The sequence below is a fragment of the Equus caballus genome, chromosome 6, assembly GCF_041296265.1.
Source record: "Equus caballus isolate H_3958 breed thoroughbred chromosome 6, TB-T2T, whole genome shotgun sequence".
NCBI lineage: Eukaryota > Metazoa > Chordata > Mammalia > Perissodactyla > Equidae > Equus > Equus caballus.
The window spans coordinates 93,318,869-93,346,561 of NC_091689.1; the positions used below are offsets into that span (position 1 = coordinate 93,318,869).

The 27,693-nt window shown below is 42.5% G+C and overlaps 1 protein-coding gene and 1 long non-coding RNA gene across 10 annotated transcripts in view; one reads left to right on the plus strand and one right to left on the minus strand.

The window, feature by feature from the left end:
* The window catches only part of LOC111774019 (uncharacterized), a 59,213-nt gene extending 47,928 nt beyond the window's left edge, over positions 1 to 11,285 (plus strand). The window contains exon 3 of the long non-coding RNA XR_002808859.2: positions 9,377 to 11,285. This is a non-coding gene — a long non-coding RNA (uncharacterized lncRNA). The remainder of the gene's footprint in view (positions 1 to 9,376) is intronic.
* The window catches only part of C6H12orf56 (chromosome 6 C12orf56 homolog), an 85,609-nt gene that overhangs the window by 26,618 nt on the left and 31,298 nt on the right, over positions 1 to 27,693 (minus strand). For all 9 annotated transcript variants that reach the window (XM_023643931.2, XM_023643933.2, XM_023643936.2 and 6 more), the window contains 3 exons: positions 19,685 to 19,757; positions 6,828 to 7,236; positions 3,778 to 3,851 (listed from right to left, as the gene is read on the minus strand). In XM_023643931.2, coding sequence (XP_023499699.2) covers positions 3,778 to 3,851; positions 6,828 to 7,236; positions 19,685 to 19,757 — 556 coding nt within the window. The remainder of the gene's footprint in view (positions 1 to 3,777; positions 3,852 to 6,827; positions 7,237 to 19,684; positions 19,758 to 27,693) is intronic.

Below are 27,693 nucleotides of genomic sequence, written 5' to 3' on the forward strand. Positions count from 1 at the left end.
ACGGAATTCAAAGTCATTTCACACCATGGCAAAGCACCACACGAAATCACTTCCCATCACCGACCCAGGTGTGTTCCACACTTCAGGAAAAGCTGGCTTAGCTGAAACAAGTACAGCTTCTCCTTGGAGCTTTCCCTCACTCCACGCGAATGGGGACCCTCTCCCGTGGCGCTTTCCCACGCTTCTTCTATCACACTAATCCTATTTCACTCCACTGTAGTTATGTGTGTACTTGTCCTGGCTCCTCGGCTGATTTTCAACACCTTGAAAAAACGTTATCGGGTTAAATACTGTTTCCCTCTCCCACGTGCTCAGTGAGAACTTGCACTTAAATGAGCGTGGACTCTGCGGCAGGCGCTGGCCTGGGTGTGTTCACAGACCAGCTCCTTCAGTCCCAGTAAGGGGGATGAGCTGGGAATTACTACCCCATTTACAGGATGGTGGAGAGGTTAAGTAACCCGGCCAAGCTCACGCAGCTAGTGATTCAGAAAAGGAGAGAAAAAAGTAACAGTAGGAGAGATGTTTCATGTTCTGTGTAGGTCGATGGCAACTTCGTAGAATTTCTGACTTGAAATAGAAATATTTTTACCACTTCCTGCACAAATCTTCATATCAGCCATTTATTCCCAATAATGCTACATGGAATCTTGGTTCTTGGAACGTGCAAACTTAACCACTGCGCCACCGGGCCGGTCCCTGAAACTATTATTTTTAAAACAAATTTTATTAAGAAAAAGCACACTAATTTCTTCACCTAAAAATCAATTCATCTATAAATTGAGGTCTTATATACATCATAAATTTAAGTTAGACTCAGCAGTCTACATTTCCAAAGAGAAGTTATATATAATCACAGTTTCTTTGAACGTTCAGAGAAGATTTGCTTTTATATAGATGACAGACTTCCTTTGACTAATTTAAATAAGGAAAAGTCTCAGGCCAGAAGACTCCATTCTTCAATTTAGAAATAAGGGGAAAATTTTATGTTAATGTTAACAGACACTCTATATTTTCATCAGCTACAAAACATAAATTCACTCAAATAATGTGGCAAGAAGGAGTCTTGATCTAATGATAAGCCCTATTTTTCCTATATTTTTTCATTTTTCCAGACATTTAATATAAATAATACCTTACATTTGTATAATGCTTTATAGCTGGAAAAGCCTTTTCATACATCATCTCAGAAGTGCTGTGTCTATGTTCACAACGGTCAGGTTACAGAACTCATATTTATGACAGAATTCTAATTTGAAAACCCAAAGAATATTTATTCCTTTACAACTGCCTTGCAGGCAGAGACCACTTCTTGTATATCTTGTGCATATACTGCATCTCTCACAGTGCATTTTAAATCACTGCATTTTAAATGTGTTGCCTTCAGGAATAAACTTTGCAAGGAATATGCTTTTCCTGAGTCAAGATAGTGGCAGAGGGGCCAGCCCAGTGGTGCAGTGGTTAGGTTCACACATTCCACTTTGACAGCCTGGGGTTCACAGGTTCAGAACCCGGGTGTGGATCTATGCACCACTTATCAAACCAGGCTGTGGCAGGCGCCCCACATATAAACTAGAGGAAGATGGGCATGGATGTTAGCTCGGGGCCAATCTTCCTCAGCAAAAAGAGGAGGATTGGGAGCAGATGTTAGCTCAGGGCTAATCTTCCTCAAAAAAAAAGATAGTGGCAGAACTCTCCTTCTTACCTTTAGGGGTAAATTTCAAGCCACATATATACAAAGTTAGGGCCTATTTTATTATACAATTAGCTTTAAAATCACTTTAAATAAAGCACCAAAATTAAAACTGATACTTTTTTAGAGTGAACATGTGAAAACATGTAGAAATTCTAAGCTATTTGTACTACCATCTTTTTAAAAAAGACATCACAAACATTAACTCCTACATACCTCAGAACATATCTCAAAACAAACATTTTCTTACAAAATCATCATCACTCAATAAGTTTATTAATAATTCTTTGGTATTGTCTAATACCCAATCCATACTCAAGGGACCTTTATAGTCTTAAAAATGTTATTTTATATTTGGTTTGTTAAAATCAAAATTTAAATAAGATAGTTGTATTTGCTTGTTATGTATCTTAAGTTTTTAAAAAACTTTTACTATGGGAATATTCAAATATACAAAAAAATGGAGAAAGTTGTATAAGAAACTCCACATACCCATCACCCAGCTTCCAAAATTTTCAACATCCTGCCAATCTTGTTTTATCTATTCCCTTACATACACACACACACTCCCCTACCTATTTTTAAATTGAGATAAAATATACGTAACATAAAATTTACCATTGTAACCATTTTTAGGGGTAAAATTCAGTGGCATTAAGGACAGTCACAACATTGTGCAACCATCACTACTATCTGTTTCCAGAACTTTTTCATCTTTCTAAACAGAAACTCTGTACCCATTAAACATTAACTCCCCATTCGCCTCTTCCCCAAGCCCCCAGTAATCTCTATTCTACTTTCTCTTTCTATGAATTTGCCTAGTGTAGGTGCCTCCTATAAGTGGAATCATACCATATTTGTCCTTTATCTCTGGCTTATTTCATTAGGCTTAATTTCTTCAAGGTTCACCCATGTTGTCACGTGTGTCAGAATTTCATTCCTTTTTAAGGCTGACATGCCCACACTTTTAAGTCAGATTCAAGTTTAATTGTTTTAACAAAGATACTTCACAGATGGTGCTGTGTGGTCATATTACATCAAATAATGAGACACAAAAGTCTGGTGGTCCACTGAAGTGACGCTAAGACCGATCAATGAGTTTAGTTATTTAAAAATCACCCCTCCGTTTTGCAATTCTGCTTCACCTTTCTATCTAATGGTTTCATCCACTGAGGATTGTTGCGTGAATCTATCATTTCATTAGGATTTGCAAAAATGGTTATTTCCTAATACTGTTAAACCTTCCACATTCATTAGGCGGCATTCTGTAAAACGGAATTTGCCTTCCTCAACTCGGGCTACTTGTGACTCTGAACTGATCACGGTTCATGCAGGAAAGGCAGGAGAAAGCCTGATTCTCTCCATTTCTTGCTGATTTGCAGAGTAAGGAATCAGTGCCCTAATGGAGTTCAGTGCGTGTTTATTTCTTTCACGGGGGGAGGCAGGGGCGGCTTGCTCTCTATGATGCATCATTGTACACGTCTGATTACATCTTCTCCTAAGGGCAATGGGGAGCCATTCAAAGGCTTTAAGGGAAGAGTTACATGACCAGATTTGTGGTTCTGAAAGAGTCCTCTGTTGTCATGGAGAATAGTCTAGACGGGGGCAAGAGTGAAGTCAGAGCCCAGCTAGGAAAATACTGTAGGAGCCTGGAACAGAGATCACTGGGCCTGAGCACATGGGAGTGGACAGTGGATGTTATCCAGAGAACAAAGCAGCACAGTAACCGCACGGTGATTGGCTGGATGTAGGGGATGGTGAAGGGGAGAGAGAAGGGAAGGGTGACATCCAGGACTCCGGCTTAGGACATCTGGAGACAATGACATCATGCCCTGTGTTAGGAAACACAGGAGGAAGGTCAGGCCCCAGAAGGAAGATGCTGAGTCATGTTTTCAATATGCTGACTTTAAGGTTCCTCTAAGACATCCCAGAGGTGGTGTGCAGTGGGTAGTTGTGTTTGCAGACCTACGATTCAGGGCAGAGAGTTGAGGGAGAGGCATAAATGTGAGGGTCAGCAAGACACAGAGTCAGGAGAGGCAGAGAGGAGAGCAGTCCCCACGCAGCTGTGTGGCATCGTCACTGCTCACCTGTACGGCTTCTGACTGCCCGCAGCAGGGCGGAGCTCACTGACGGAGAGGGGGTCTTGTAAAAGAGTGGCTTTCTGAAAGAGGAAAAAGTAGGAAAAGTGAATTCCCCCTACTTTTAGTCAATATCATATATCTGTTGTTTAATTTCCTTCTATAGTACATGATTTGTTTATGTAACTCATTCCAGAGTTTGATAACACCACAGAGGATTTTTTCCTTATGCAGTTTTTTAAAAGTTTTAAACATAACATTTGCTCATTATGAAATAAAATTGTCTCTCAAAATCAAACAGTACAGGGGCCGGTCCAGTGGCGCAGCGGTTAAGTGTGCACGTTCTGCTTCGGCGGCCCGGGTTCCCAGTTCGGATCCCGGGTGTGGACATGGCATCACTTGGCAAGCCATGCTGTGGTAGGCATCCCACATGTAAAGTAGAGGAAGATGAGGCATGGATGTTAGCTCAGGGCCAGTCTTCCTCAGCAAAAAGAGGAGGATTGGCAGCAGTTAGCTCAGGGCTAATCTTCCTGAAAAAAAAAAAAAAAATCAAACACTACAGAAGTGCAGAAAGTAGAAGATAAAAGTTCTCTGTCTCTCCCTCGCTCTTCCATCCTATTGTTCAAAGTACCTCACTATTATCGATTTGGTTTACATCCTTTCAGGCATATAAAAACACATTAATTATAACATATACATTTATAATACTTACATAGAAAATGATATATTTTTATGATATATATTTAATACTGGCTAAATTATATCACATATATTAATCTCTGTTTTTTTTTCACTTAATACATATGTGGTTGACAGTTTTTCACGTCTGTGTATATGGATTTACTTCAATCTTTTTAAGGATTACCTGGTATTCCATAGCATAGATATCCAATAATTTTAACTATTCCCCTATTAATGAGGTTTCTTCTCCCTTAAATCTGTAATGTTGTCATTTCCCATTCATTCCTGGTCCTCAAAATAAATGGGGAAGCGGTGTTCAGCAAATTCTCCAAATAACCTTTTGTTTATGTTGAGGCTTAACAGACAGGTCAGAAGGAATTTCTGAAATGTTGCTGATTTACAACCGCAAACAAGCTTACCCGTCTTATTCCTGATGCGTCAGAGCTGGTGGTGGCTGTGTGGGTGCGTGGTGGGGGACGTATGTGCTTTTTCTTACTACTTTTGTCACTGCTCTCTTTTTAAAAATTGCCTTTTTTTCCCTCTCTAAATGTTTATGCTTGCCTTAAATGTACAATTTTAATTTGGGGGTATGCCTTAGTTATTTAGGTTTCTAGCGGCTATCTTCACACCATATAAAGCGCAAAGAATTGCCATAGTTCATCTTTGTAGAATTTGAGATGCTAAACAACCCAGATGTAATTATTTTTGGTGAAAGTTACAGATAAAATAGGTTACTGAAGAAGACTCGACTCTTTGGGAACCCTTAAAATCAGGATGAGTGCTCATTTCTAACTGGACCGTTTGGGTTCATTTTACCTGAAAGTTAATATGTCCAGTTCTTTTCCCAGGAGCACTTCCCTACCTTAACATGAAAGATCATTCCAGATCTCAGGGCACAAGAGATCAGTCAACCAAGCTAAGTCTGACTGATTGAGGAGATGATTTATTTTCAGTTTCCTGAGATGGCCTGACTTGCCCCAAACATGCCTCTGCTGCAGAGGTAAAAAGCCAAACTTAAAATCATGAGTCAGTCCCTTCAGGGAGCACAAACAGCCATTCTGAAATATTCAGATAGATTTTTAAAGTCAATTCAGTTTGAGTGCTTCCATTAGAACACATAAAGCCTTCTTTTAATAGAGCTGGGTTTTCCCTCTATTTCGGATTCATTTACAGTCTTAATTTGGAGAAAACTATTTAAAAGTTTAGAGAGGAATTTTAAATGTCTAACATTTAATTTAAACATTAAACATTCTGAACTGTACAATGAGAAAAAAATTAGAGTTGTCTCGCAATCTTTCACCATTTTTAGCCATTTATAAAACCCCCTGCTTCCTAGCTTCTTCGGAGTGAAAAGAACCTTTCATATTTCTTAATAGTATTGCCCTGGAAGATCACTAATCAAAATTATATGTCACTGAAGATAACGGAAAAGGATCATACTATGCTTTTAATAAGTTACTTATTTTTAAACTGATCCTGGTGTAATAAAAAGATCCCCAAATGGGAGTTCTGACTCTGCCCCTAAATTTGTTATATAACCTTGAGTAAGTTACTTCAAGTTTTTGTGCTTCGGTTTCCTCATTTATAAAATGAAGGACTTAGACGAGGCGATCTCTATACAATTATCTGGCCCTATGACAACGACTCCCATCAGCCTCCTTTCAATGGTGCAGCTAAGAAATACAGAAACATGTTGACAGTGTTGAACTTTATCTGAGCTCGGTGCTTTCTGAAAGCAGAAATGGTTGAGAAATCCCCCCAGCTAACTGCGAAAGGCCACCCTGCTCACAAACATCCCGAGATAAGACCTGTCTGCGTCCTTCCTCAAGATTCCCAGGAGACGCACTGCGGACTCCCTTGCTTACGTGCCTCTACAAAATCCCAGGCCCATCTCCTTTTCTTTAAGACACTCCTATTTTTTTTCTTTTCTTTTCTTCTTTTTTTTTGAGGAAGATTAGCCCTGAGCTAACATCTGCTGCCAATCCTCCTCTTTTTGCTGAGGAAGATTGGCCCTGAGCTAACATCCATGCCCATCTTCCTCCACTTTATATGTGGGACGCCTACCACAGCATGGCTTGCCAAGCGGTGCCATGTCCGCACCCGGGATCCAAACCAGTGAACCCCAGGCCGCTGAAGCAGAACGTGTGAACTTAACCGATGCACCACTGGGCCGGCCCCTAAGATACTCCTTAATGAGCACTTTTCCTGTTGCAATAGCCTAAAGAAAATCATCCCCTTAATTGTCCAGTAGGTTTTATCTTTCATGATATTATTAAATTCCAAGGCTAAATTTCCAAAATGGGGGGGGGGGAGCAGGAAAGGCACTTTCGCCCTAAAAAGCAATAAATACATCAAGGTTAACTCATGGGGACACTTACTATAATATAATTGTTCCATGAACTTTTTAAGTGCAGAAATATGGATGAGGCTGTGGAAATAATGTACAAATGAAGTTCTGACTCTTTCTTCTCCAGGTTTGGGTTGCTCTGGAAAGGGGAGGCCAGGGAGGAATTGCCTAAGTGAGACTCGTGTCCGTTCCCATCGCACTGGAAGGGGATCTCACTTAGAGAGTCTCCGTGATCTCGAAGTCCCTGGGGTTCTTTTGTGTTTGCTGTACAAGACGGCACGCTGACAGCCTTGCCAGCGGCTGACGTTAATTGACGGCTCCTTCTGGAGGGGATGGGTAAAGGTCGAAAAGCCCGCTGGCCGTGAAGGGACGGCTTCTTGAGGTCTGAAGGAGGACAGAGGAGTGAGTCCCTGGACAATGTGCTGCTCTCCTGGCGGTACCTGTCAGGTAGAACTTAGAGTCAAACTTCACGTTCATAATTTAACAACAAGGAACAAAGAGAACCCAGTGGCCCAAATGCAGCAGGTTAACATCTGAAAGTAAATGTTCTCCCATGAAAGGAATGCTTGTTAAGAGAAGGACGTGATTCACTCTCACTCGCTAGTACCCTCTGACCGAGGGGAGGTATGGCACAGTTCTTCAGTATTCTTTACTGCTTTCAGAAATACAGCTCTCCCCAATGTCATTTAAAGCAGCACTTTTTTCATCTGACGCATTGTGCCTGTCCTTCACGGAGCCCCAACACTTCCACTGAGAGGACCTTTCATTCTAATTTTGAAACCCGATTATTCTTTCCTGGTGCATTTCTAATGGACGCTATAAAGAGAAAACTATTCACATGGAGCTGTGAGAGAGATGGTTTTTACTGACGTTTTCTTTGATCCATCTCTTGCTAATACCTCTTCTGATTTTTCCAATATCACTTTTTTCAGAGTCGATCTTGCGTTCCATCCCCCACCTGCCCTGTTCTCTCCAGCTCACTGTGACCCATTTCTCCTCTCTGCCGCACAGGGAAGCAAGCTGCAGAGTATAATGAGATCTAAGTTCCAATCCTGGCTCTGCCACTCAGTGGTTATATGACTTTGATTGACCTAAGCCTTAATTTCCTAATTTTAAAATAGGAATAATAACAGCACCAATCTTATCGAGTTTCTGTGAGAATTAAACAAGAAAATACAGGGACCGGCCCCGTGGCCTAGAGCTTAAGTTTGGTGTGCTCTGCTCGGGCAGCCTGGGTTCGGTTCCTGGGTGCAGACCTACACCACTTGTCGGCAGCCATGCTGTAGGGGTGACCCACGTACAAAATAGAGGAAGACTGGCACAGACGTTGGCTCAGGGCGAATCTTCCTCAGCAAAAAAAAAAAAATACATGCACTGTGTTTGTGATGCTGGAAACACTCAATAGGTGCTAGCTGTTAATATCATCCTAGATTGCCTTGAATTGCCAGTTTATGATTCTATATGAAGGTATCTTGTCTCCCTTGTGAGATTGGAACCTCCGTGAAAGTGGAAAGCCACTTTGTTTTTATTAGTTCTTAAATTTTAAACAGGTATAAAATTCATTCATTATCTGAACGGTGCTATGCGTGATTCTGAGTTCTAACCCTCAGCTCCCTCTCCGACCGACCTTGCATGTGTGTGCAAGCACTCGCACATGCACACAAGTGCTTACCACAGTTCACTCATCTAAACTCCATTCCCCTTAAACAGCCACCCCTTGCCAAACCCTTGGGCTTAAGGATGTGCACACTGGTGCTGTGGTCCCAGAGTGTGACCTGGAAAGGGAGCTGAGAGCACGCCCTCCTTGCCGCACTCTTCTTGCTCTGTGGAGTAGCACGTGGCATGGCCAGATTTTAAACATACAACTGAACAAATGACTGTATATGACTCACAATCCTGAATGCCACGCAGTAACTATCTTACATTACCCCATTTCTTCATGGGATTCTAGCATTATGTAACCGTGTTATCAAAGTGGCTAAGAACATAAGACTCTCCTGCTAGGATTTCCAAGTTAATGAATATGTCTAGCCCAGAAATGGATCACACATACTCCAATCCTCTTTAAAATGATAGCTTTTCTTTATTCTTACAGATTATACTTTCTAAAACTTTCTCTATGGAAATTGAAGAGAATTAAATAACTGCTGCATAGGTTATGGTAGATAATATTAGGAAATTATGTTAAAATGCTCATTTTGGGTGCAAAACGTTTTGTGTGAAAGTTCAGCAACATGATTTCAGGTAGTTACAGAAAGTCTCACTTGAACTGACTGTTATTTACTCAGTTGTATGAAAAGTCTATTATTTTGGAGAGTTAAAAAGGGTTTCTGAAAACGATTTCTGTTTTGTGGCAGCATAAATGAAAATGCCATGAACATTATAGCTTTACCAGTTAAGCAAGCTAACTCATAAAACTAAACTGTACTCTTCATTTGAAAGTCGATAACGCCCACCCTTACTTGTCCAATTAAAGCAAGAGTTCTAGAACCTTGAATTTGCATGTGCCAACTTCATATTTACAGAACTAAGTTTCTAAAATTCAAATGTTTTTCTAATGAGCTGATTGTGTATCTCCAGGGAGAGCCCAACCACAAATGAGGAAGAGGTGAGAGAAGTGGAAAGAGAACTCCAAAATCAAAAGGATGCACAAATCATTTTTCTCCTTTTTCCCTCTGCATCAAAGACAGATAAATTCCCTGAGCCTGAAAATGTCAGGTTAGAAGTCACAGTCCAAAAAGCAACAGGCAAAATCGAACAGCTTCAGAAAAACCAGTTAGGTGCAAGTTCAGCTAAGAATGACAAGTACATATGCTAGCATATTGGCTCTATCAAGAAATGAAGAAAAATGGTAAATTAGAAAAAATAATGGATTTAAGAAACTCAAGAAAGAAGTTAAATAAATATGAAAATGCAGAGTTTAGTTCTCATGGAAAGCTAAAAACCTATCAGACTGAAATAGATGGTCAGATTAATATGCTAGAACACAAGAAACCAGCAGAATAATAGAGAACAATAATTCTTCTATAAAAAGTTATATAGACCCAGATCTCAAGATCTAGAATTTGAGCTCTCCTGAACAAAAAATTCCCCCATGAAGATGCTACTAAAGCAGAATTGGTGAAATATAAGCAAATCTATGTGGAAGAATTCAAAGTGAGAAATAACGTTCAGATAACAAAGAATAACCGAGAGGCTGGCAGAGTCCAGTACCACACTCTTCATGGGCACCTGACCCGGAGTCACACAACGTAATATTCAAAATGTCCCAGATGCAATCCAAAATTACCTGACATTTGAAGAGCCAGGAAAATCTCAATATCTTATGAAGAAAAAAACAATTAGCAGATTTCAATACTGAGATGACAAAGACACTGGAATTATCAAAGACTTCAAGGCAACCATTATAACCATGCTCCAAAGAAGAAGAGTGAACCCCTTTGAAACAAATGGGAAGACAGAAGCTCTCAGCAGAGAAACAGAAGATATAAAAAGGGACCAAATAGAAATTTAAGAGGAAAAATACCTATAATAACCAAAAACTTAAAAATTCACTGAATGGGCTCAATAAGAACAATGGAGATGACAGAGGAAAGTCATTGAATTTGAAGATGGATGAATAGAAATTATCCAATCTGAACAACAGAGAGAATAAAGATTGAAGGAAAAAATGAACAGAATCTCAGGGGATTGTGTGACAAGATGAAAAGGTCTAATATTCATGTCTTCAGGGTCCCAGAAGGAGAGGAGAAAGTGTAGTGCAGAAAAAATATTTGAAGGAATAATGGCTGAAAACTCTCCAAATTTGCAAAAGACAAACATAGATTTAAGAAACTCAGTGAATCCCAAACAAAATAACTCAAAGAATTCCACACCAGATGCATCATAATAAAACTGCTGAAACTAATAAAGGAAATTAAGAGATATTTAGAACTGAATGGCAATACGTGTCAAAATACATGTGACTCAGCTAAAGCAGATTTTAGAGGAAAATTTGTAACTGTTGTTGACTCTATCTTGTTTAAATTCTGTGCAGAATGATTTTTTTTTTAAATCAGTCAATCAACTACTGTATGCATTCTGTTCAGGATTTTTACTTGCATTCAGAGGAGAAGTAAAGTGTGCCTACTCCATTTTGACCAGAATCAAACCTTAATTTATTTTGTTACATCAAAATTAAAATTCTATTCAATAAAAGACACCACATAGACAAAGCTAATAGGTAGCTGACAAAATGGGAGCAGATACTCTTAATGTCTAAAACCAATAAGCAGATTGATATATAGAATGTACAAAGCAATTCTGCTCCTGAGTATATCTCTCAAGGAAATTTTCAAGCACGTCCATAAAGGGAGAAAGGGAGGAGGAAAAAGGAAGAGTAAGGTAGGAGTAAAAGAAGTGAAGAGAGTGTGGAATAGAGTGAGGGGGAGAAAAATGAATATTGATTCCACTCCAATGCTCAATAAATATTTTTTTGTATTTTTATAAATGTGTAATTGATCAGTGAATATTGGTTCATAATGATAAACTATGAGCAAATTGTGTGCAAGAGCATATATGTATTTCTCTTTCTCTTGAGTTTCTAAACATCCTGGATTCATATACTTACACACATAGTATATTTACATAAACACAGGACTTGGTCCTGTAATAGAACTACCACAACCTATTGCATAAGAAATTCTTAGAAAATTAATAGAGATGGTATCTCATGCCAAATTATTACACAACTTTTTAATGTTTTTAATACTATAGTATTTATTAGTGAGAATAGAAAAGAGCAAAGTCATTCAGTCTCAAAGCTTAATCAGGGATTCTGAGGATGCTGAACAGATCACTGCTTAGTGCCTGACTTACTGACGATCAGCAATAACAAAAGAGCTAAGTTGGTTGGTTGGTTGTTTTTTGAGGAAGATTAGCCCTGAGCTAACTGCTGCCAATCCTCCTCTTTTTGCTGAGGAAGACTGGCCCTGAGCTAACATCCGTGCCCATCTTCCTCTACTTTATATGTGGGACGCCTACCACAGCATGGCTTTGCCTAGTGGTGCTATGTCTGCACCCAGGATTCAAACTGGTGAACCCCAGGCCGCAGAAGCGGAAGGTGCATACTTAACTGCTGCATCACTGGGCAGGCCCCTGTTTTTTTTTTAAAGGTGTCCGCTACTCCCATTTTCTTTTCTTTTTTTTTTAACTTTAAGGTATGCTGTTTTCTTTTCTTTTTTTGGTGAGGAAGATTGGCTCTGAGCTAATATCTGTTGCCAATCTTCCTCTTTTTTTTTTCTCCCTAAAGCCCCAGTACATAGTTGTATATCCTGGTTATAACTCTCTAGTTCTTCTATGTGGGATGCCACCACAGCATGGCTTGATGAGTGGTGCTAGGTCTGCACCCAGGATCTGAATCCGCGAACCCCGGGCTACCGAAGCAGAGTGTGTGAACTCAAGCACTACGCCACCAGGCTGGCCCCAAAGAGCTAAGTTTTAATAAAGACTCTAAGTGCCACACACAAGTTAAGCACTTTACGTGTACATGACTTAGCCCTTACATATCATCCCTGTGGGACAGATACTATTGTGAGCCCCATGCTACGCAGGAGGAAGGACGCCTAGGAAGGTTAAACAGCCCAAGACAGGGTCAGGATGTGAAGTCAGCCAGTGTGGCTACCGTGCAGAAAGGAATAACACAGCTCCCTTTTTCTACTTTCTGCCAAGAAATGCTTCTTCTTATAGAAAAATATAAGGTTCACCTTCTTGGTTAGTTGGTTTTTTTCCTTTTATTTTGCTAATAATGTACAATTAAGTGCAGCACATTCTCATTTCATGAAAGTGCCAAGCTGGTCAGCTCTAATTCTGTTTATTAAAGAGATCGGTTTCTCCAAAAGCGCTTCTCTCTATTTGCCATGCACTGCAATTAGAAAATGTGCTGTTAAGTTTTCATCAGCTAAATATCAGAAGAGGGTACAGAGAGATGTGAACTCAGATCAAAATCCAGCCTGGTGGGTACGAGCCTAGCAGACCTGGACCCACAGCTGAGTACGGCCACTATTTCATTTCCTCTTAGATCACTCAAGGTGAACTCAATTAAATTTAGACAAATCTTACTCTGGGCCAGCGCTATAAAAGTGTTCTATTGATCTCAAGCTTCCTCTGTTTTTTAACACTTGCAAGCAATAGGCAGTCTTGTTTCTCCCCCCAGCTTTACGGGACTCTTAAGTAGGTCATTATACACTTTTCCTAAAAGAACATTTTGGTGCAATATCTACTTAGGTTTTCTCCTGTAAAATGCATGTAAGTGCATGGAATTATCCACTAATGAAGAGCTACACTAAAGATGGAGAACCCTAAATACTGAATCTCCTTATCAGAGATCACTAGTCTGTTTTCTATCCCTTAGGTGTTAAAAGGCCTGTTGTTTACTCTTACCCTGAAAAGTAGTCATACTTATGCAAGTCTGATGTCCCAAGATAACTGCCTCCTTCTTATGACCTGCAGCTTCTCATCATTAGGTCTAAAACTCTACCCCTCGAGGTGTTTCGAAGCTCTGTTCATGATAACGTTCTTCAGCCCTCTAATTAGTGTCTTCTATCCTAGCCTGCCTGTTTACACTTTTGAGTCGCATGTGTAATTATGGAGATGACAGTGCTAGACAACTCTGGGACAGCAGGCCTAGCTCCCCTACTTTATTTGGAAATCACCCCTACCCTCCACGCATGGACCACACAGAAGCTGCCATGTTTCTAAAGACCCTGACCTCTTGGCTATGTGGATATTTTTCAGCAGTAAGCCATTTATTCAAGCTAGGCATCAGAGACCTTCCCAGGATTTCTAGATTTGATGCAAGAAAGTGTGTGAGTTAGCCCTTATCTGGTGGTGGGAGCTGTAAAAAATGAATATAAGACAGGTAGTGACTTTGCTGTCCCATGGAGGACATGGTCTTCAGTGAGAGAAAATGAAGCGGATCCACAAACATCAGAGGAGACAGACAAAGTCCTCTGGCACTCAAGCCCCCAGCCCAGCTATGCCTACATCCCAGCTTCATTCAAACCATCCCTACACTCTTATGGTTGGGTTTCCAACTTTGCTGATTTTGCTCACCATTGTACATCTAAAACGGAACATAGAGCCAAGCTATTAGAATACGCCACATTAAATGGATAGATAGATCTACATTTGCATTTATATGTATGTCTATATCTATACACATCTGTTGAATGAATGTTGAATTACACGAGTTGCCCCAGTAATTCCAATAAATTCCCCTTTTAACGGAAGTTGGACTTCTGCCACTTTCAACAGAGCTCTAACCTCCATAATAACCTAAAACAACTACTGCAAACATTAATTAGAAATCTCTTTTACTTTTCCAAATTCGAAGAAAACAAAGACTATCAGAGTAGTCTCGAAAAATTGGGGCGTTATATGGCAAACTGTGAAAAAGAAGACTGCTGGGTCTGAGAGCGTGTGCACGGCCGTCACCAGCACTGCCTCTCCCTCCGTTCTTCCAGTCACGAGGGCCACGCGACAACAAGGCAGACATTCCTCCTCCCAGAAGCTAATAATCCATGAACTCAGGGCAACAATGGAAGGGCAGCAAGCCCTTCAAAACATGGTTTATAATTACCTGGATTTAGATGCAATAGTGCTCCCCAAGCCAGGCTAGGTTGTAAAGAACACGATTATCATTCAACAAATATTAAGCACCTACTGTGTACCAGGCACTGGGCCAAGCACCAGAGATGTATCCATGTACAAGAATGTCTAGGTCCCTGCCCTCAAGGAGGTTACATTCTAATGGGAAGACAGATAATAAACAATGAGCATGTAATTATAGTCATGAAAGTGCTATGAAGTAAACAGAGTACTCTGATAAAGAAAACCCGTGTGTGTCTGTTGGAGCGTGGCATATACTGTAGGATGGGTGATCAGGCAAGACCTCCCTAGGATGTGGGCATTCAAGCTAAGACCTGAAGGATGAGAGAGAGAGGCATGGGAAAAGCAATGTGAAGAGGGGAAAGGAAGTTCAAAGGCCCTGAGCTGGGAAAAGCTGGAGGTGCTGCAGCCAGTGTGGCGAGCAAGGGGTGAAGCGACGTGAGATGAAGCTGAGAGACAAGCCAAGGCCAGGTCTCGCAGGGCTGTCCAGATCTGTAAAAAGTTTTTCCTTCCTGTGCAAGGGGGATGCCACTGAAAGACTTTAAGCAAGAAGGGGGCATTTGGAAAAGATCGCTTTGGCTTTAGGATGGATAATGCAGTCAAGTGCAGGTGGAAAGGTACTGTCTCAGTCTGTTTGGGCTATTCTAATAAAATGCCATAGACTGGGTAGCTTATAAACAACAGAAGATTAACAGTGCAGGAGACCGGGAAGTCCAAGACCAGGCGCAAACATGGTCGCCATCTAGTGAGGGTCCTCTTCCTGGTTCACAGCTGGTGGCCCTCGCTGTGTCTTCACATGGTGAAAGGAGCGATGGTCTCTAGAGCCTCCTGTATAACACTAATGCCATTCGTGAGGGCTCCTTCTCATGATGAAAGCATCTCACAAAGGCCCCACCTCCTAATACCATCACCTTTTGGGGTTAGGATCTCAACACATGAATTCAGAGGGACATAAACATTCAGACCACAGCAGGTACCAAGAAAGGAAGCGGGGAGGGTAGTTAGAGGTGTTACAAGCCCAGGTAAGAGATGACAGTGGCGTGTCCTGGGGTACTGGCAGTGGAGACAGAGAAAAGTCGATGGCTTAGAGACATACTATGGGTGTAGAACTCAGGAGCCTCAATAATCCAGGAGCAGATTGACTGCCTAGCCCAGGAACTCCTAAACCTTGGTAGCTAGCTAACAGAATCATCTAGGGAGCTACCAAAGACAGACTGCTGAGTCCCATCCCTAAAAGCTTAGGATTCTGTGGTCGGGGGTAGAGCCCAGGAGGCTGAACTCTCCATGAGCCCTTGAGAGATCCTGATACAAGGCGAGGCTTGAAAAAAACCACAGATTTCTGCCATTACCCAGGTCGGCTTTATTCCCACCCTCCAGATGCTTCGGGCTGTCTCCTCACAGGGCCCAGCCAGCACATTAAGAGAGTAAACTAATCTCACAGCAGTAACAATGCATGAGGAAGCAGCAACGGGTGGCCTAGATTCTGGCTTATCCCAGCAAGTTCAAGACCCGGTAGCCAACCTAAGCTCGAACAGCAGGAGCACTCGGGGAAATGAGTCCTGCTGAACTGACTCTCTAACCTTGTTGTGGAGACTCAGCTTTGTCAAGGAAGTTTTCTAAAAGTGTGTGGCTTTATCCTTTGTAAAAGGCAGGACGGTGGGCACACACGAATCTTTGATAACTAGGGTCCTTCTTCAGGATTATCTTCATGATTACAGTCTGGAACTGGAGTTGGTGAGTTGAATGGGCTTACAACAGCAGGCTCTGGAAGGCAGAGGCCGAGTGGAGGGGGCCTCTGTGCCCCTCACTCCTGGGATCCCCAATAGCCCCCCACTCCCACCCTGTGCAAGCCCCCCCAAATAAATATGTGCAAGCCCCCCCAAATAAATATATACATACTACACAAAAACTATGTATTTGTGCCTACCAAAGGAAAAAGAGTTTCAAGCCACTTCAAATAAGCACACATTCTGGGTAAATGAGTCCCCTGATCGCCCCTTTTGCTGCCCTGTTTTATGGACTCTCTTTTATGGAAACTTCACCGGAAGTGAAGGATCTGACACTTCCAGGAAGGACCTGACTCTAGCCTAATTCCTCTTCCACATATACTGGTATAAGCTTCAAATTCTACTAGTTTTCTTCTGCTTCAGGCCAAGATGGAGTAACAGGGACTAGCTATACCCTCCCACCTGATACAACCAAAAACTGGAAAAATATACAAAAAAAACCCCAGCTTTTAAGATACTGGACATCAGACAACATAAGACAGTGGGAAACGAACAAGGTGAGACCTAAGAACTGCCTTGAAGAGGTTCCCAGGCCACAGTGAGGGGCTGGGGTGAAAGATATCTATTGTGGTGATGGTTTCATGGATGTTTCCATATGACAAAATGTATCTGCTTGAAGACTTTAAATATTGCAGTTTATGGTATGTCAATTACACCTCAATAAAGCCGCGAAAACAAAACTCTACTAATAGAGCTTCTGGCTTTAGTGCCTGTTTAAAATGGAAATCCCACTGAAGGGGAACCATTTTAAATTGGTGTTACAGTCATGCACCGTGTGAAGACGCTTTGGTCGACAATGGACTGCATGCACGACGGCGGTCCCACAAGATCGGTACCGTGCGGCCTAGGTGTGTAGTAGGCTACATCATCTAGGTTTGCGGAAGTACAGCCCATGATGTTCGCACAACAAAATCACCTAACAATGTGCTTCTCAGAACACATCCCCATTGTTAAGTGGCGTGAAACTATATTAAGTTGTCACACTGTAGTGTCAATAAAAACCCAAGCACGGAGTTTCATAGGGAAAACAGGATGCCTACTAGGGAAGGCTAGAGAGGACTGCCCAGAGGGAGGGAGGGCACCAGAGGGGAAAACGGAAGCAAACTGGACAAGTGTGTTGACAGCTAGAGCCCAGAGGTGGTTCTGCTGGAAATGTGAGGTGCTCTGTTTTAGTTGCCACAATAAATGAGGAGCACTGCTAGCATTTAGTGGACAAGAACCTGGGAAGCTCGAGTCCCACAACATGTGGGGCTGTTCTGCATGACAAGGCATGGTCCCACCCAAAATGCTAATGGCACCCATCGAGAAACCCTAGGGGAAGGAATTCTCCCCCAAGGCCGCTGGTCCCTCCCCGTTACCAGCATTCCAGAGGGGTCCCTGTGCGTGTCCTGAGCGAAGTCTGCAATGTGCAATGGAACACTTACTAGTCAATCCTCTCTTAGCCAGTAAGTTTTTCTGATGTTTCAGCACCAAACAGAATCAGAACCTCCAAAGCCTTGAGAACCCTGACAAGAACACAGAGACTATTTTTTCCAAGACCTCTTAGTTTTTCTTGTTTTTACTGGAGTACAATTGACATACAATATCCTATTAATTTCAGGTGTACATCATAGCAATTTTATATTTATAGATGTTCCGAAATGATCACCACGATAAGTCTAGTTACCATCTGTCACCCTACAAAGTTACTACATTTCTATAGCTAACTCTTTAAACTCTAAAAACCTTTAAGAAAAGTACAGTTACTGTGCCAACTTTCTACCAATTTTCTCATCCAGAATAGTTGGCTGTAAAGTTAAAATTCTGTAAAGCAAACTGGTGATGCTTTCCTAGTAGAAAAAAGAATCTTCCTAAACCAAAAAAGGTTTTTTTGGTGAGAAAGGAAGTTTTAACAACGAAATTTAGATTCAGAAGAGACCTCGTAGGTCATCTTGATCAAACAGGGAGAGGTGGTGAGGATGAAAGAAAGTACAGTGGGAAAAGGGCCTTCTCAGCAACCTAAGTTATGCACAGTGTGGTCCACCGCAGGTTTGTGAATATTCCCCAGGAAGGAGCTCACTTCTCCTCTCTGCAGTGTTTTCCTAACTTGGCTATTTCCCCCAGGCCATGACTGTCTTTCAGGCCCGAGCCCACATTCATTTTCCCCATGCCTATGTATCGCCTCAAGGCTCTTGAATCCTGCGCTCCCCTCCCCCTTCCAATGTCTAGATGCTTCAAGTGTGTAATAGAATCATACTCAGAGTTACGCAGCTTAGGAAACTCCATTTTAAATTTACACCCAGACTTCTCTCCCTCAATACAGACTGAAATTTCAACTCCCCGATGAAGTTCTCCACCAAATGAGGCCCACTAGGACCTCAAGCTTCACCTGTCTAAACCAATATTGGGGCTGATCCCTCCTGACTTCCCTAATTCTCTGAAAGGCATCACCTTGAAGTCACCCCGGCTTGACACTACAGTGGTTTCTCTCTCCATCTCTCTCATGTTCAATCAGTTGCCAGTCTTGTAGATTCTGCCTCTGAAATGTTTCTTCCATCCATCCCTTTTTCTTTATTCCCATGACAACTAGCCCAATTCAGATTCTCATTACTTCCCACCAATCTTCAGTCTTTTCCACTTCAATCCATTTTAAGCATAACTGTCAGATTATTTTTTTGTAATAATGACTTTTATGATATCATTCTCCTGCTCAAAACTTTCAATAGCTTTCTCACATGCCGTGAAATGACATGTAAAGTCTTCATCTGGATTTTTAAGACCCTCCAAAATACGGGCCCAATTTTATTTTCTAACCTTGCATCTGGTGATCATGTTCTAGTTTCAAATCACACTAGACTGCTCACCTTTCCTGAGACACATTCCGCTTTTCCTGCCTCAATCTTAGCTTCTACTAGTCCTTCCAACTACAGTATCTCCATCTCCATGTGCACTACTCCTTTACCAACCGTCATCTGTCATCTTGACTTCTCCCCATGACTCAGTGTAATCTTTCCCCTCTTTAAATCTCTTTGACAATTTACTCACACTCATGACAAGTAGCGTGTGTACTTTGTATTATCTTTATTCATGCAAATGTCATATATCCTGTTAGAATCAGCTTCTCAAGGATAGGAACTATGCCGTACTCATCTTTGTAGCCAGTACAGGGCCTAATATAGTGCCCTACACAGAACCAGAGCTCAATACATGCTTTTGAATTTAATTTTAATCATTTATTTATATTGTGACATCTATATCTTCAGTTGAAATGAGAAAAATTATACTTTACTATTTAACTTCCTGGATTTGAATGTAAAGAAAGGTCTCTCAAAATACCTTCTTCATTATTACATATATGAGATGAACAGAATTTGGTCCAAAGCCATTTGTAGAGAAAAAGCATTAAAAAAAAAATTAAAATGTAAAATAAGATTTGGTCAGATAGTTACAAACATACTCCAAACTACAATCGCACCTGTGAGGGGCTTCATTCAAACTTGCAGGCGCTCTGCCTCTCCAAAAGACGGGGCCATTCTTCTCTTCTTTGACTAAAATGAAAAAAAAAAGTTAGCTGGTCATTAATTGCATAATTCGATTGAATTTGGGAAGAAGATGTAGTCACCGAACTGATTTGATGAGTATTCATAAATTCTCACAGAAACCTACAAGTACAGAATTATAAGCTGGGTAGCATGATGGAACAAAAAAGACTTTGGCTTTGACATTAAAAGACATGCCAAAGTTCAGACTCTTCTAAGGAACACACTTTACAAGTTACTTTATTGCTCTGGCCTCAGTGTCTTTGGTGCGGGGGTCGGTGAGCCAAGGAGTTGAAAGAAAGATTTCTTGGACTCTCAAGATCTGGCAGTGGTGCTCTTTTATTTAGAGAATAGTGTGGAATAGCATGGGGACAGGACCCATGGGCACTCAGGCTGCTGCTGCTGCTGCTTCTGCTGCAAAGATGGGTGGAGAGTCAGGCTAAATTTAAGGCATAGGTATGTGAGCCATCTCTTTACAAGACAAAGGAAAGAACACGTAAAAAAGTTAAAATGGTATTAGTGCAGGTGGGGTCAGGCCACTGGGTGGTCCCACAACTTTTAGATAAGAATCAAATCGGATTAAGTAAAGGCCAGAAGCCACCACCCTAAATCAGTTACACGAGGTTGCCAGACAGTAACCAACTTAAGTTCTTTCCTTTGGCATTGATTAAGAGTTTCTAGAGATAAGGTCACCTCCCTTCTTCCTGGCACAGAGAGGGAGGCATCTTTACAGATGGGGGTTCCCCTTACAAATGTAAATGTTTCCCAACAAAAGGCAAGCAAACTCTGCTCCTCGGAGCCTGCTTCTCATCTGCAGTTTTAAAAGTAACCAGCCTAAAAATCCTCGTCATCTTTATCTGTAAAACTGAGGATGATAATTCTGTGAATGAAAATGAGACAATGCATATAAAAATGATTCACGCGATGCCCGGGAGTGTAGGTAGGCAATCAACATTAGCTCAGTTTAAAGTAAAAATCAAAGAACCAGTCATAACTCACATCAAGAAAACTGGCATGTCCTCCCCATTATGTGAGTGTATTTTGTTTGTCTATTTGGAGGGATAAACAATAACAGTATCTAATAAGTATTCTGAACAAGAACCAAATACATGTTTCCATAAGCTACTGCAAGGGGTCAGTGTTAGCTCCACTGCCAACCTCCAACGGAAACCGGGTGCTCCCTGTCGCCACCTCCCCATCCCTGCAGATGAAGATGATGGTCAGCGATGCACAGGCCAACCCCGGAGCAAGGAGGGGAGGAGGGAAGCCTCTTGCACCCACAGAGAATTCCTTTTGGGGATTTCCCTGCCTCTCTTAGCTGCTTCCTTTCTTGGCTCCTTGCTTCCCTTTCCTTCTCCCTTCTCTTTTTTTTTCCCCACCCCGTTTTTTTTTTTTTAGGTAAAATTTGCATAAAATGAATTGCAAAATCTTAAGTGTCCTTTGACTGAGCTGGACCCATTTCCTTTGGCTCTGCTCTATGCAACTCCTCTCCCTCACTCCCCTGGGTCTGAGAGGAGCCCAAGGCACCTCCATGCTTCAAGCGAAGAACTCTCACTTGAGAGAGCCAAAGCCGATGCTGGACGGGGTCTACAGAAAGATGGAGCGTGTGGGCCATTAGGGCTTGCTCTGCTCTAGGCGTCAGAGGTCAGCACAGCCCCCTTGACGTCCAGCAGAGCTCACCAGAAATGGGAAACCACCTGGGGATTTCGGGCAAAAGGGCTGATGACAGAAAGTGTTCTGCGGGAACCTGCAGCTGCAGGAGGGGTCTGTGGGAGGGGTCAAGGTGTAGGGGTCGTCTGTCACTGTCTTCCCAGCACCTTCTGATGTGGATTAAGGCTGCCCCAGCTAGAGAAGCCCAAGGTGACCTGGCCTACATGCCAAACTATACGACCCAGTGGACTTTTTTTATGGTATGAATTAGGACCGCCCGAGGGAGCGAAGCCCAGGGCATCCTCACCTACATGCCGATCTATATGGCCAGATTTGTATCTAAAGTTATATGACCGCACAATAACCAGACCCCATCTGCACTGAAATCATTTAATGACTTTTTACATCATCTTTTCTTTTTTCCAGTAAAAATAAGTCACGTACCCATGCCTTATAAAATTAGCCCTAACCCTCAACTCAGGGCAGCAGCAGGAGCTCTGACTGCCCGTGGGTCTTGTCCCCACGCACCAGCTCTGCCTGCCCATGGGTCTTGTCCCCATGCCAGCGGGGGCAGCAGCAGGAGCTCTGACTGCCCATGGGTCTTGTCCCCACACACCAGCTCTGCCTTGCCATGGGTCCTGTCCCCATGCCGGCGGGGGCAGCAGCAGGAGCTCTGCCTGCCCATGGGTCCTGTCCCCATGCCAGTGGGGGCAGCAGCAGGAGCTCTGCCTGCCCATGGGTCCTGTCCCCATGCTATTCCACACTATTCTCTAAATAAAAGAGCACTACTGCCAGATCTTGAGAGTCTAAGAAATCTTTCTTTTGACTCCTCGGCTCACCGACCCCGCATCATTTCCTTCTTTAAGGAACTGCCCTATTCCTACAGCTACCACAGATGCCCCCATATTTAAACAGAAAAAGATTGCTCCTTCCACGAAACTAATGACGAAGCGTCAGAGCCCTTCTCTTGCATGAATCCTTCCAATATCTCAGGAGAAGCCCTACCAGTGTGTTCACGTGGTCAGATGTTTTGGTAAAACCTGCAAAGGGAAGCTATCTAACCACAAACATTTAAGACCACAGGCTCTTCCCACTTCAATTTTTTTTCAGTCTCACTTCCCCTCTTGGGAGCAGCCACAGGTACTTTATATTTGTGATTTCTTCTGCCCAGGTTTCTTCAGAGTGCTGAAGTCATCATATTTGCTATTTTAACTCTTTTTCTTAAAAAGGGCTCTGCAAATTGTATGAGTTTCAGTTCCCACAAAATCTGGATCCACCCCTGCCCTAGCCGGAGCTGACGGGCCTAGGGGTGGGCTTTGGATCTAAGCTGGGCCGATCAATGTAGCCCCCCCAGGCTTGTGACATTTGGACCTGAGAGGCAGAGCTAGGAGTCTTTGGAGCTGGCTGGACCCTAGAAGAAGGTCCCCTACAGGCTGTTCAGGCCCTGGAAAGGCCCCTGGCTTTCTGGTTTCCACTATGTGGCTCTTCTGTTCCCCTTTTGATTCCCCAAGAGACACCAAAAATCCATCAACAAATTCCCTTTGGCATTAAGATAGGCAGAAGCAGTTTTGCTACTTGCAAGCGAAGAAGCTTTACTAATACACAAGCGTTTAAGACCCCCGTCATCATAGGCACTTCCAAGTAGGCATTTCACCACTGTGGGTGCTAAAGGCGATACAAATAATGCCTTTGGTTATCGCTGGAATTAAGGAGAACGTATTAGCACTTGTGGCCCAGGGGTCAGACAGGTTTGAGAATATCTCTTGCTTCAGGACCACATATTACAAAAGATATAGGGGGGAACCACAGGGGCCCTGGGTCTCCAGCGACACCGAACCCAGGGAACAAGCAGCTTGGAGGAGAAATGGAAACAAAGAGCACAGCACTGCTGGCGCGCTGGGAACGGGGAGGAGACCACTGACGCTCTCTCTGAGGAAGACTCAACCTGTACAGAGGATGGCGTTGCCTCTGAAACCCGATTTCACCCAAGTTCACTAACCACACTCGAACTTTCTCTTTTTTGCGTGAGGCCATTAAACAGTTGACACAAAACAACTTTAGTGTCAATGTCCCCGCCTGTCCTTATGTTAGCTTTAGATTTTAATTTGTAACGATGGTATGGAGCATCTGAGGATCCTCTGTGCTCTCCACTGAGAAAGGAAGTACAGCTTGACCTCTATTCCGACGCGTGGTGGAATGTCTGTCTCCTGGATGCCAATGACCAGAGTCTGGCAGGTACAAGGCAATAATGACAGGAGAGCCTGAATACAGATGGTAGATAATAGTTATCTGCCAGCATATTCTCTGGTGGGCACGCAGCAGTTCACACGCTTCCTCAGGGGCTTAGGTCTGCTGGCCTTCAGCCATTTAGCACAATGTACATCTGAGGACATGTTCAATAGCGCCGGTCAGCTGAGGAACATTCTTGGAAGGGACACTTCAAAAAGGATGCATCTGCTTTCTTAACTGCAAGAGGTTTGATTATATTTGTCAAAATCCTATTCCTGGGGGAAGACTGCCAAGCTTATGTAAAATTGTCCACTAAACCTGAGAGATTCATCAGCGCCTTGTTGTTTTAGTTTTACCCCGCATCAATGGTTTCAGAAAATGTTTAGTTTTGAAGTTTAAAATAAAAATTCTATCTATATACACATCCATCCATCTATCCATATATATACGTACAAAACTTAGGCTCCATTTACATTTCATTAAATTATGATGTTTCATTCTGGTGTGGGGATTATGCCAATGTTTCAAAAGATACCACTAAAGCCATTAAGTCTTTTCTATGACACTAGAGCTGCAATGACCAATTTGGTAGCCACTAGCCATCTGTGGCTATTGAAATTAAATTCAATTAAAATTCAATTAGTAGCGCTAGTCACATCTCAAGGGCTCAATGGCCACAGGTGGTGGACGGCTACTGTATTAGACGTCATTAGACTAGATATGGGACAAGTGCATCACTGCAGAAAGTTCTGTTGGGTAGTGCTGTTCTAGAATGTACCTGACACTCAGGGGCTAATAACCCAGTTCATTCTAGAGCTCTAGCTGCTAACACAGTTGACCACTGTCGCTCCGCTCCCATCAGCATTGTTCATGTAGAGTTCAATAACCATCCCCTTTCATCCACACACAAAAAGTACAATTCAAAGTGCTAACTGTGGCCCATCGAAGGACACGTGTACTATAGAGAAAGTCTCTTTTTCTGTACATCTCCAGAAAAGTAAGGCCGAATTAGGAGTCCTGTTAAAAGTGTGGTGATTAAACTAAGTATTTTCACTATAAATGATCTGCACTTCTGAGCTTCCTCTGCTGACTGGAGTGTGAGCACCGTTGCCACATGACACAAATATTCCCTAGGCTTCCACCCAACAGGTTTGGAGTAAGTTCTAATAATTATCTTTATTTAAGTGCTCAGTGGTCAATCTGTGCTGCTTCTCTAGGCGTGACATCATCATTATCAACATTAAGGACTTGTGGAATGACTACTGTCAAGCAGACGGTCAGGCAGGTTTGAGCCTATCTCTTGCTTCAGGACCACATATTACAGAATGTCCAGGGGGTGAACCGCCAGGGCCCTGGGTCTCCAGCGATAGCCGCCCCAGGGAACAAGCAGCCTGGAGGAGAAGTGGAACAGCACATCACTCTCAGTGTGCTGGGAAGGGGGATGTTTCTGTCCTCGAATGTGCACTATGTATGACTCCTTGTGACAGTGGCAGTTCTGTATTTTCAAAAGTCCCTGCATAAAACTGTCAGATGGTACCTTCAAGGATGAAAGTAAACAGTCGGGGAGAGGGGCTAATTCGATGAATAGCCATGTGCATGAACACCAGGTAAGTTTTCTTTAAAACCCCTTGCTGCTTTTCACACCATTGGCAAAGTTTCTAGGAATTTAAATTTCTTAAAACTTCCACCTGTAATTAGCTTCCTGAATGTGTGTTTTTATCTTCTTATACATGTGGGGAGAAAAAAAAAGCCAAGAATAACTATGCTTGTGGACAGGCATAGATATGCATTTAAGGCAACCAACGCCAGTTAGACGTCCTAATTAGTGTGACAAGAGACCTGGGGAGCGGCTGCTAATTACAACTTCTACCAACAGTTGCCATGCCACAGAGCGTCAGGGTGGAAAGGGGCTCGTCCGTGAGCGTGTACAAACACCACACAGTTTTCTCACACTTCATAGCTATTCAGTACTCCACGAGGCTCCGCGTCTGACTTAGCAGTGAAGTGAAGACCAGAAGAATGAATGGGCTGCTCTGGGCTGCTCCAGCAACACGGGCTAGATGTCAGAAGTGGACGGGCCTACCCAGGACCCCCTCGCACCTCATTCTTCCCTTCTCCTTCTACGCTAAGGATGCGATCAGAACAGCAGACTGCTTTCCTGCTGTGTGCCCAGCCCTGCCCACGTTATTTCATGTAATATAATGACCCTGTGAAGCCACCAGTAGAGACAAGGAAGCTGAGGCTCACAAAGGCTGAATGACTTGCAGACTGTCACACAGCCGGGAAAGGTGACAGCCAGGATTCAAATCTGGGTTTAGCTGAGTTCCTAAATCCATGTTCTTTTCCTCTGCTTTGCACCAATTCCCAAGGACAGGATCCATACTTAAAGGGCTCCTTTATATACATCACGTTTCACAGACACATACACAAATATAAGGTAAGACTATGAAAGTAAACAGTGTAATGCTGACCTATATATTCTCTTCTATTTTTAGCCATTCCTCCTTGGATTTTTAAAACTTCTTCTCAAGAAAGGTTTAGGTGAAGCCTGAAATGTGAAACACAAAAGCAGGGCAGCTCTGGCTGAGCCAGGTGAGCGCAGGGCCGCTGGCTCCCCAACCTCCCCTCGCCACCCCACCCCTCCGTGGACTGTCTCGATCTCCTCGGGCACAATGGGAAAATCACTTGCATCAGATGCTGAGCTCCCTGAGAACAAGATCTAAAGATGACTCTCATCTTTGTCTCTAGGTGTGAATCATAGTTCTTGGATGAACAGATTCCCAACACATATTTTTGAGTGAAGACCGAATGCTGTAAATAACCATAATAATCCATAATCATCAGGGCAGGACCTTGTGGCCCCACCTTGCTGGTGGGAGGTCCGAGGTTCACAGAGACAACTATCACTTTTCCTAAAACCAGGTTCACCATGTTTTGGGTTACCCACTGCACTTTCTCCACCAAGGTTTTCATTAAAATCTACAGTTGTTAATAAAGTTATTAAAATCAAACAAGAACTGACCGAATGGAATCCAGATTCTAACTCATTCTTTTTTTTAAAGCAATATTTAGTGAACACACTTCTTTTTCTCTTTTTCTTTCTTCGTTTCTTTCCCCTCCCACCTTCCCATCCTTTTCTACTCTTCTCTTTCTTTCCTTCCTTTCTACATATCCTCACTCATGGCAAACTATGCCCAGGCACTATGCTGCTGACAATGGATTGGTCAGCTCATCCTCAATGTAAAGAACATTATCTTCTCAATATCACTAATTGTCAGGGAAATGCAAATCAAAACTGCAATGAGGTATCACCTCACCTGTTAGAATGGCCATTATCAAAAAGTCAAAAGATAACAAGTGTTGGCAGGGATGTGGAGAAGGAGAAAGGGGATCCTTTGCACACTGTTGGTGGGAACGTAAACTGGTGTAGCCACTAGGGAAAACAGTATGGAGGTTCCTCAAAAAACTAAAAATAGAGGTACCATATGGTCCAGCAATCCCACTTCTGGGTATGCATCTGAAGGAAATAAAATCACTATCTCAAACAGCTATCTTCACTCCCATGTTCACAGCAGCACTATTTACAGTAGCCAAGACATGGAAACAACCTAAGTGTCCAGCAACAGCTGAATGGATAAAGAAAATGGGGAGTGTGCAATGCAATTTTATTTAGCCTTAAAAGATGCAATATTATTCAGCCTTAAAAAAAGAAGAAAATCCTGCCATTTGTGACAACATGGATGAAACTGGAGGCCATTGTGCTAAGTGAAATAAACCAGACACAGAAAGACAAATACTACATGGTCTCACTTACGTTGAATCTAAAAAAGGTGCACTTATGGTAACAGCTAGTAGGATGGTGGTTCTACCAGGGCTGGGGGTGAGGGGAAAAGATAGATGCTGGTCAAAAGGTAGGAAGTTTCAGTTACAAGATAAATAAGTTCTGGAGACCAAAATGTACAGCATGATGAGTGTAGTTAATAACAAAGTATTGTATACTTGAAGTCTGTAAAGAGTGGATCTCAAGTGTTCTCACCACACATACACACACAAAGGTAACTATGTG